Genomic DNA, 11,646 nt, shown 5'->3' on the forward strand with positions numbered 1-11,646 from the left:
AAAGCCACTCACCATTCTGGTAGAGTTCCTCGCATTCTGACACCAGGAACAAATTCCTCTAAAGCCACTCACCATTCTGGTAGAGTTCCTCGCATTCTGACACCAGGAACAAATCCTCTAAAGGCACTCACCATTCTGGTAGAGTTCCTCGCATTCTGACACCAGGAACAAATCCCTCTAAAGCCACTTACCATTCTGATAGAGTTCCTCGCATTCTGACACCAGGAACAAATCCCTCTAAAGCCACTCACCATTCTGGTAGAGTTCCTCGCATTCTGACACCAGGAACAAATCCCTCTAAAGCCACTCACCATTCTGGTAGAGTTCCTCGTCCCTCCACTGACGGTTCACCTTCTGAAGATTTCTCACAATCCTGTTGTGCTCTCGTAAGAAGATTGTGTGCAATGTGGCTAGTCCTGGCTGTTCACTGGCACGAGAGTCACCTAAATGAAAAAATCTGAGTTTAAAGACATGCGAGTGTTACCTTAATAAAACGATCAGATTGGAAAAGAAGACGAGTAACATTAGAAAGAAAAGTAAAACTTTTAAAAATAAACGAGTGTAACCTATAAACAAATATCAAATTTGAAAGGCAGACGAGTATCGTCCACACATAAATATCATATTTTACTGAAAAATGCATTTGCATAGATTAAATTTTTCGATATTTCTTCCTTATCAACGGAACACTTATTTGAAAGTTTCAAACTAACTTGGAGACTATCAACAAAAGACGCTGATTATCGAACAAAAATAACAATTATTCGTGATAAACAGAGAATATTCCCACGATCCTCACAGAAAGTTGTTGATTGGAACCTCCTTCTGTATCTGAACCCACAATAATTAGATACCCTCCCAACTAAACATGGCAATACAGCCACCACAATAATTAGATACCCTCTCAACCAAACATGACAATACAGCCACCACAATAATTAGATACCCTCCCAACCAAACATGGCAATACAGCCACCACAATAATTAGATACCCTCTCAACCAAACATGGCGTTCTAGCCACCACAATAATTAGATAGCCTCCCAACCAAACATGGCAAAACAGTCACCACAATAATTAGATACCCTCCCAACCAAACATGGCGTTCCAGCCATTCAAAAAAAAAGTTCTTTTGAAGGGGGAATGAGAGCTACAGAGAATTTTTTTGAATCTTACTTCTCCAACATTAACAGTACATAAACAAACTGAGAGCTAAGATTCGATAACTGATATAATACTAAAGAATGGATAACTGATATAATACTAAAGAATGGATAACTGATATAATACTAAAGAATGGATAACTGATATAATACTAAAGAATGGATAACTGATATAATACTAAAGAATGAATAACTGATATAATACTAAAGAATGGATAACTGATATAATACTAAAGAATGAATAACTGATATAATACTAAAGAATGGATAACTGATATAATACTAAAGAATGGATAACTGATATAATACTAAAGACCTTAAACAACAACCAAACAAACTAAAATACAGAACGTTTCTTAGTTTGGTTTGTTTAAATTTCGCGCGAAGCTACTCTAGAGCGATCAGTGATGGTCGTCCCGTATTTAGAAGTGATTGATTGAAGGAATGGCAGTAACCCCGCCCACTGCAAATTCTTGGGCTACGACTAGTGGAATTGACCGTCACGGTTGAAAGGGCGAGCATGATCGGTGACGGGGACTCGAACCAAGAGCCCTAACCACCAGGCCAGAACGTTTCTTGTGAAATAAGATCTCCAATACACATTCTGCGTCATTTTTATAACTTTTATACGGTTCACTACCGATGGGTTCCGCATATTGTATAACATTCAGTTATTTTGTTTTTGCCTATTACAACAGTCAGTTTAAAAACAGACAAAACAAGCAGGAAGAAAGTCATTTATTTTCTGTGTAATATACACAGCAGTATTTGGTGGTCTTAGGGACCTTGTAACCAACAATGTCTTGAGGATCTTGTAACCAACAATGTCTTATGGACCTTGTAACCAACAATGTGTTGGAGCCATGCAGCCAACAATGTTTTAGGGACCTTGTAACCAACAATGTCTTGAGGATCTTGTAACCAACAATGTCTTATGGACCTTGTAACTAACAATGTCTTATGGACCTTGTAACCAACAATGTGTTGGGGCCATGCAGCCAACAATGTTTTAGGAACCTTGTAACCAACAATGTCTTATGGACCTTGTAACCAACAATATGTTGGGGACCTTGTAACCAACAATGTCTTGGGGATCATGTAACTAACACTGCTTTAGGGACCTTGTAACCAACAATATATTAGGGACCTTGTAGCCAACAATGTTTTAGAGACCTTGTAGCCAACAATGCTTTAGGGACCTTGTAGCCAACAATGTCTTGGGGATCTTGTAACCAACAATGCTTTAGGGACCTTGTAGCCAACAATGTTTTAGGGACCTTGTAGCCAACAATGTCTTAGGGACCTTGTAACCAACAATGTCTTGGGGATCTTGTAACCAACAATGTTTTAGGGACCTTGTAGCCAACTATGTCTTAGGGACCTTGTAACCAACAATGTCTTGGGGATCTTGTAACCAACAATATGTTGGGGATCTTGTAACCAACAATGTTTTAGGGACCTTGTAACCAACAATGTCTTAGGGACCTTGTAGCCAACAATGTTTTAGGGACCTTGTAACCAACAATGTTTTAGGGACCTTGTAACCAACATTGTCTTGGGGATCATGTAACTAACAATGCTTTAGGGACCTTGTAGCCAACTATGTCTTAGGGACCTTGTAACCAACAATGTCTTGGGGATCTTGTAACCAACAATGTCTAGGACATACAAACAATTTGGTTAATAAATAGTTTTAATAACGTGCTTCAACAACAGATATGAACCTGTCAGTAATTCAAGGGTTAAACAGTAAACCTACACAGTTATATATATATAGTCACCTGTACAACGGCCAGGCATCAGTGATATTACACAAAGACGTCACACACATGGTTGAACATGTATAGTCAACAAACTTTGTTAGTTGATTAAGAAAATAACTTTAATTGTGTTTAATTGCAATTGCAGTGACTGATAGATGCGCTGTTGAAAGCTTACCAGCTTCGAAACAAACACCAGAGGACGCTCTACATTCACTATGAGCTGAAGTTTGTGGTAGCAAGTCATTTTCTCCTGAAGGATGAGGAGTCGTTTTCAATCTTCCTCCACTAAAGGTCCTCAGTTTCTGAGCGTCACAATTATCAGATCCGTAAACTTGAGACGCGTCAAGGAACGACGTCACCTGATTTATTTGTTCTCGCCGCCCTGAAACAAAGATAAGTCTTTGACACTTCACTTAATACATGTTTTTACTTTTCTGAATAGAACTGCTGTAATTGAAGTGAGTCATTATAGTAGTACCTGTTGTTTTCATTGTTCGTTGTGTTTTTTTCAGATATTCTGACCATCTACTTTGGTCGTCCCTAATTTTGAGCTGATAGGCTAGATGACAGGCAGCTAGCCAACAGTATCCACCGCCAACTTTTAATAAACTTTAATTAACTAGTCGGATTTCACCATTATTCGTATAATGCACCCAAAGTGCGGAGTGTGATTTTGAGGCAACAGGATGCGAACCATGAACCCTCGGATTCTCAGTCCAGCACGCTGACTACGAGACTAAGCTTGGCCAATATTTTTTACTTTCTACCCGGGTATATGTGAACGTTGTTAAAAGGACAATGAAGGCTTTCTGTTGACTTACCTAAATTTAGTTGGCCAGGCATTGAACGAACGAACGAAATGCACATTGGTCGTCCTGTGGTTAGATCAACGGCTGGGTAAAATGGGTCATTCTTGGGTAAAGGAATAGGCAGACATTCTGGATGAACAGTACGTCCAGAATCGCAGTCTTTACAGCTCAAAACTGATCCAAGGGGACCTTTGATGAAAACACAAGAATGTTACTCCAGAGTGTTCAAATCTGATCCTAGATGAAAACAGAACTTTATGTTTTTAGATTGAAAAATCACAGGAATGTCCAGAACTGGTCGAAAGAGACCTATTATGAAAACACAAGAATGTTACTCCAGAGTGTTCAAATCTGATCCTAGATGAAAACAGAACTTTATGTTTTTAGATTGAAAAATCACAGGAATGTTCAGAACTGGTCCAAAGGGACCTTTGATGAAAACACAAGAATGTTACTCCAGAGTGTTCAAATCTGATCCTAGATGAAAACAGAACTTTATGTTTTTAGATTGAAAAATCACAAAAATGTCCAGAACTGGTCCAAAGGGACCTATCATGAAAATAAAACAACAAAATTAAATAATAGGTTGAACAATCGTCAAGTTATTTATATTTTACTATTTTTTATTAATTATTTATTTTATCAAGAAAATATAAATAACTTGGTGATTATTCAACCTATTATTTAATTTTGACTTATGAAAACACAACTCCAGGCTGATAACCACGGGAATGTCCAGAACTGATCCTACCACAAATAAAACATTAAAAATACCCAAAGAACACTTGCAATAACATACCACCACAACAAAGGGGACGCACAATAAAAAATAACAACACATGGGACATACAATAAAACAACAACACAGGAGACATACAGTAAAACACAACAACAACAGCACAGGAGACGTACAATAAAAACAACAACACAGAGGGACATACAATAAAACAACAACAACACAGTGGACATACAATAAAACAACAACAACACGGGGACATACAATAAAACACAACAACAACACGGGGACATACAATAAAACTCAACAACAACACAGGGGACATACAATAAAACACAACAGGACCATCAATAAAAGCAAACTCAGAAGAGATGTGATAAACATCACAGTGTTATTATAATATGTTGAAAATTCAAAACTGTTACAAAGTAACACACACACACAATATTTACCAACCTTGGTTCATTGGGGTGAAAGTCAAGTCATGGTCCAAAAACTGTGCAAACTGCATTAGAATCAAAGAATTTCGAATGTGGGGAGCGCTTACGTCATAATGCACTGTTGTCGAGATTACTCTTGGGGAAGGAAGAGGCCTCCCATGAACACCATGGCTCCTCGCTGTGCTCATACCTGACATAGAAAACGGATTAGTAACTAACTCTACCTGGTGTGAAGCGGAAAGATTAACGAAGGTTGTGAAAACATTGCTGGATTAAAATAATTAATTAGTTTTTACACTTGTTTGTAGAATTTTTCTTCAAGATAAGATCTACTTTTTCTTTATCTATCCCAATTACACTGCTCTATCTTACTATCAGAACTTTTCTTACCATCTTGTGACTAGAGAAGAAACTTTCAAAACGTTTCTTACCGTCTTGTGACTAGAGAAGAAACTTTCCAAACGTTTCTTACCGTCTTGTGACTAGAGAAGAAACTTTCAAAACGTTTCTTACCGTCTTGTGACTAGAGAAGAAACTTTCAAAACGTTTCTTACCGTCTTGTGACTAAAGAAGAAACGTTCAAAACGTTTCTTACCATCTTGTGACTAGAGAAGAAACTTTCAAAACGTTTCTTACCGTCTTGTGACTAAAGAAGAAACTTCCAAACGTTTCTTACCGTCTTGATACATAGGTGGAAGAATCCGGTGAAAGGTGGTCATACTTATTCCCAAATCTTGATTTTTGACATTATTACAACGGCCGGAGAATGTCCTGAACTTTGAGGTGAGGTCACACTGGACAACTTTACCCTCGTTACACCCGACCTCTTCTGGAATATCAATGAACTTTTTCAGGTCGATTTTTGGCAGGGCAGTCATGAGGTCTTGCATCTCGCTGGGATTAGGGCCTCTGTTTGATACACAATATGTAGGATATCGTCGTGTAATATCACAATATACATGTTATCTGCACGTAATATCACAATACTGTATTTCCCACACAAATTGATATATTATAATTAATAGATCTAATAATGTACACGATTATTCACTGTTTCATCAGGAGTTGATGAAGGCCTACCACAGGTGTATGAACTCCTGTCCAAAACCCAGTAAATCTTTCAAACAATTCTTAAATCAAATAGCAGACTGATTTACTTATTGTCTACGTCAACTTTACGTGTTAAACAGACCTGTTCATCATGGTAGAGACGAACCCCTGAGAAGCGAGTTCTAGCACAAGAGAATGATTAGAAATCATGCGAGCTTGTCTTTTTGGACGAAGAAATCCTAGGTGGACAGCTTCTGGACTCCCTTCCCTAGCAACGCCTGAAACGTAATTGTGAAGAATTAAATAACGACCACTTTACAACAAGCGTTTAAAATCCGAGTTTTTGATAATATCCCCATTCATTAAGTACAGTGATTACATATATTAAAACAAGAAGTTGGGTCTTCATGTAGTCTACAAACATGATTCTAAATACTGTTGGTCAGCAAGGTTCTCTGTGTCTGTTGAAGTTATACGTACCGTTAGTCAGCACGGTTCTGTGTATCTGTTGAAGTTATACGTACCGTTAGTCGCGTGGTTCTCTGTATCTGTTGAAGTTATACGTACCGTTAGTCACGTGGTTCTCTGTGTCTGTTGAAGTTATACGTACCGTTAGTTACATGGTTCTCTGTATCTGTTGAAGTTATACGTACCGTTAGTCACATGGTTCTCTGTATCTGTTGAAGTTATACGTACCGTTAGTCAGCATGGTTCTGTGTATCTGTTGAAGTTATACGTACCGTTAGTCAGCACGGTTTTCATTTCTGTTTCTTGTAGTTATACGTACCGTTAGTCAGCACGGTTCTGTGTATCTGTTGAAGTTATACGTACCGTTAGTCAGCACGGTTCTGTGTATCTGTTGAAGTTATACGTACCGTTAGTCAGCACGGTTCTCATTTCTGTTTCTTGTAGTTCTGCTGCTTGAAGAAAGGCGCGGTTAAGAGATTCTTTCAAAATTTCTTCTGGTACAGAAAAGTTTGACAACTCTGTAACAAAGTAAAACTTATTATATGGTTTTAAATTTATATAAAATCTCAACAATGAACTTAACATTCTAAACATAATTACTAAAAATCGTTTTTCTGTAAGGAATACTCACTGAATACAGTTGTTTGTCTGTAAGGAATACTAACTGAATACAGTTGATTGTCTGTAAGGAATACTAACGGAATACAGTTGTTTGTCTGTAAGGAATACTAACTGAATACAGTTGTTTGTCTGTAAGGAATACTAACTGAAATCAGTTGTTTGTCTGTAAGGAATACTAACTGAATACAGTTGTTTGTCTGTAAGGAATACTAACTGAAATCAGTTGTTTTTCTGTAAGGAATACTAACTGAAATCAGTTGTTTTTCTGTAAGGAATATTAACTGAATACAGTTGTTTGTCTGTAAGGAATATTAACAGACCTACATTTGTCTGAAGGAATACTAACTGAAATCAGCTGTTTGTCTGTAAGGAATACTAACTGAATACAGTTGTTTGTCTGTAAGGAATACTAACTGAATACAGTTGTTTGTCTGTAAGGAATACTAAATGACAGGGATTTTTGCAGTTCAAGCTAAGACCTTGAACTACAAGCTAAGACTGTGAACTACAAGCTAAGACCTTGAACTACAAGCTAAGACCTTGAACTACAAGCTAAGACTGTGAACTACAAGCTAAGACCTTGAACTACAAGCTAAGACCTTGAACTACAAACTAAGACTGTGAACTTCAAACTAAGACTGTGAACTACAAGCTAAGGCCTTGAACTACAAGCTAAGACTGTGAATTACAAGCTAAGACCTTGAACTTCAAGCTAAGACTGTGAACTACAAGCTAAGACCTTGAACTACAAGCTAAGACTGTGAACTACAAGCTAAGGCCTTGAACTACAAGCTAAGACTGTGAACTACAAGCTAAGACCTTGAACTTCAAGCTAAGACTGTGAACTACAAGCTAAGACCTTGAACTTCAAGCTAAGACTGTGAACTACAAGCTAAGACTGTGAACTTCAAGCTAAGACCTTGAACTACAAGCTAAGACTGTGAACTACAAACTAAGAGTGTAAATTACAAGCTATGTTACCTGTTTTCCATTTGGCGAGATCCATTCGAGATATAGTATGAGAAGAACAAGTCTGTTGAGAATTCCTAGAAAATAAATCACCAGGTGGCAGATCGTTCATGTTACAAACCACACGACATCTACCAGCTTAGCAAAATGGAATAAAGCCCGTCATAAACCTTAAATTCCTGAATTTTAGGAAATTAAAAACTAACATAAAAATTCAAGAGGGCTATATATTATTATTATTATTCTTGAAACGTTTATTGATATTTTGGTGTTTGTAGACGTTGGTGTTCTGTCAAACTATTTCAACATCTTAGTAAATTTACTAGCAATATTAAGAAATCGTAATATCATATTTTTACTTTCAAAAGTTATTCTAGGCTTCGCCAGATTAGTAGTTGGCCAGATCCTGAAATACAGATATCGTCATATTCAGAGTTAAAGATCCTTATACACCGCTAGTGGAGATTTGTATCTAAAACCCAAATACACCGCTAGTGGAGATGTGTATCTAAAACCCAAATACGCCGCTAGTGGAGATTTTTATCTAAAACCCAAATACACCGCTAGTGGAGATGTGTATCTAAAACCCAAATACGCCGCTAGGAGATATGTGTATCTAAATCCCAAATACACCGCTAGTGGAGATTTGTATCTAAAACCCAAATACACCGCTAGGATATATGTGTATCTAAAACCCAAATACACCGCTAGGAGAGATGTGTATCTAAAACCCAAATACGAAAATTAAGCGCAGATAAACCTTGTCGGGTATTGTGTGAACATCCGAAACGAAAATTAAGCGCAGATAAACATTGTCGGGTATTGTGTAAACATCCGAAACGAAAATTAGGCGCAGATAAACATTGTCGGGTGTTGTGTGAACATCCGAAACGAAAATTAGGCGCAGATAAACATTGTCGGGTATTGTGTAAACATCCGAAACGAAAATTAGGTGCAGATAAACATTGTCGGGTATTGTGTGAACATCTGAACGAAAATTAGGCGCAGATAAACATTGTCCCTAACCAACACAGTTACAATGGTTTACTGACAACAAAGAATCCCTAACCAACATAGTTACAATGGTTTACTTACAACAAAGAATCCATAACCAACACAGTTACAATGGTTTACTTACAACAAAGAATCCCTAACCAACACAGTTACAATGGTTTACTTACAACAAAGACTCCCTAACCAACACAGTTACAATGGTTTATTTACAACAAAGAATCCATAACCAACACAGTTACAATAGTTTACTTACAACAAAGAATACATAACCAACACAGTTACAATGGTTTACTTACAACAAAGAATCCCTAACCAACACAGTTACAATGGTTTACTTACAATAAAGAATCCCTAACCAACACAGTTACAATGGTTTACTTACAACAAAGAATCCATAACCAACACAGTTACAACGGTTTACTTACAACAAAGAATCCCTAACCAACACAGTTACAATGGTTTACTTACAATAAAGAAACCCTAACCAACACAGTTACAATGGTTTACTTACAACAAATAATCCATAATCAACACAGTTACAATGGTTTACTTACAACAAAGAATCCCTAACCAACACATTTACAATGGTTTACTTACAACAAAGAATCCATAACCAACACAGTTACAATGGTTTACTTACAAGAAGGAATCCTTAACCAACATGGTGGACGGCTGCATGAAAACATTAATATCAGCGTTGTCACAGAGAATTCTGGCCAGTGAAGTTTTTCGAATTTCCTTCAGTTGTTCTGGTAGTAAAAAAATAGTGTCATATTTCGGAAACGGTAAATCCTTCTCTGTCTTATTATTAGTCATGTGAACTATTTCTTTCAAATACAGCGAATTTGGTTGAACTTTACATATCAAGTTATTCAGAAACAACCAATTGTCTTAAACTTTACATATCAAGTTATCCAGAAACAACCAATTGTCTTAAACTTTACATATCAACTCATTCCCAATTACTAACTGTGTTAACCAGAGGGTTTTCATTTTACCTTTGTTGAATGATGAAGGGGGGATGTCGTTTTCATACCAAAATCTGTCACCTTTCTTCAACTGTTGAAATTGTTTGCCCAATAAGCACGCGAAAGTAGGTCCGACAACGGCGCCCTCTAGTGGACTTTCTGCCAAGCCACCAGTAAAGAGATCGATATCTTCAACATTTCTGAAATAAATATATGTTCGTAATCAAATATAAATTTTTTTCCTCGAGTGAGAAAATTGCCATTAGGACTAGTTTCCGAACATTGTGATCGCATCAGGAAATTCTCCCCCCCCCCAAAAAAAAAAAACAAAACCTACTTGTACAGACGAGCCAGTCTCTCGACAGTCTCGGGCAACAGTATCGCATTTAAATCGTTAAAATTGTGAATAGGTGGCAGCAGGTGACAAAACTTTCTCCACTGGATGAACCCTGGAATTCCGTGATCACGACCTTGTTGGATAATGATAGCTGCCATGTCCATGCCTTCCCCTGGAATATAGTTTGTCAAAGAATTACCAATTTTAAAAACAAAATATGTTACACGTGACTAGGTAACTGAATCAATAATAAGCCTAAAAAAATGTGACTAAAGAAGTAAAATCAACAACAAATTATGTACATTTGACTAAACATCTGAAGCAACAGACCATGTAAATTTGGTTAAACAGCTTATGTTAACAACAGACCATATAAATGTGGTTAAACAGATGATGTTAACAACAAACCATATCTATGTATATATGTTGTTAAAGAACTGATATTAACAACAGACCATATAAATGTGATTAAACAGCTTATGTTAACAACAGACCATATAAATGTGATTAAACAGCTTATGTTAACAACAGATCATATAAATGTGGTTAAACAGCTTATGTTAACAACAGACCATATAAATGTGGTTAAACAGCTTATGTTAACAACAAACCATATGAATGTGGTTAAACAGCTTATGTTAACAACAGACCATATAAATGTGGTTAAACAGCTTATGTTAACAACAAACCATATAAATGTGGTTAAACAGCTTATGTTAACAACAGACCATATAAATGTGGTTAAACAGCTTATGTTAACAACAGATCATATAAATGTGGTTAAACAGATGATGTTAACAACAGACCATATAAATGTGGTTAAACAGCTTATGTTAACAACAAACCATATCTATGTATATATATGTTGTTAAAGAACTGGTATTAACAACAGACCATATAAATGTGGTTAAACAGATGATGTTAACAACAGACCATGTAAATGTGGTTAAACAGCTTATGTTAACAACAGACCATACAAATGTGGTTAAACAGCTTATGTTAACAACAGACCATATAAATGTGGTTAAACAGCTTATGTTAACAACAGACCATATAAATGTGGTTAAACAGCTTATGTTAACAACAAACCATATAAATGTGACTAAACATCTGAAGCAACAGACCATATAAATGTGGTTAAACAGCTTATGTTAACAACAGACCATATAAATGTGGTTAAACAGATGATGTTAACAACAGACCATATCTATGTATATATGTTGTTAAAGAACTGATATTAACAACAGGCCATATAAATGTGGTTAAACAGCTTATGTTAACAACAGACCATATAAATGTGGTTAAACAG

General features: G+C 36.6%; 1 protein-coding gene across 1 annotated transcript in view; it reads right to left on the reverse strand.

The window, feature by feature from the left end:
* LOC106471379 overlaps positions 1-11,646 on the reverse strand; it is a 35,172-nt gene that overhangs the window by 7,243 nt on the left and 16,283 nt on the right. Inside the window, exons 9-19 of the mRNA XM_022399981.1 lie at positions 10,338-10,509; positions 10,031-10,200; positions 9,673-9,781; positions 8,031-8,095; positions 6,836-6,946; positions 6,103-6,238; positions 5,587-5,819; positions 4,927-5,100; positions 3,747-3,923; positions 3,101-3,307; positions 312-443 (exon numbers count right to left, since the gene is read on the reverse strand). Of these exons, the coding sequence (XP_022255689.1) occupies positions 312-443; positions 3,101-3,307; positions 3,747-3,923; positions 4,927-5,100; positions 5,587-5,819; positions 6,103-6,238; positions 6,836-6,946; positions 8,031-8,095; positions 9,673-9,781; positions 10,031-10,200; positions 10,338-10,509 (1,686 nt within the window). The remainder of the gene's footprint in view (positions 1-311; positions 444-3,100; positions 3,308-3,746; positions 3,924-4,926; positions 5,101-5,586; positions 5,820-6,102; positions 6,239-6,835; positions 6,947-8,030; positions 8,096-9,672; positions 9,782-10,030; positions 10,201-10,337; positions 10,510-11,646) is intronic.

The sequence above is a fragment of the Limulus polyphemus genome, unplaced genomic scaffold (genome assembly GCF_000517525.1).
Source record: "Limulus polyphemus unplaced genomic scaffold, Limulus_polyphemus-2.1.2 Scaffold4584, whole genome shotgun sequence".
Classification (NCBI taxonomy): Eukaryota; Metazoa; Arthropoda; class Merostomata; order Xiphosura; family Limulidae; genus Limulus; species Limulus polyphemus.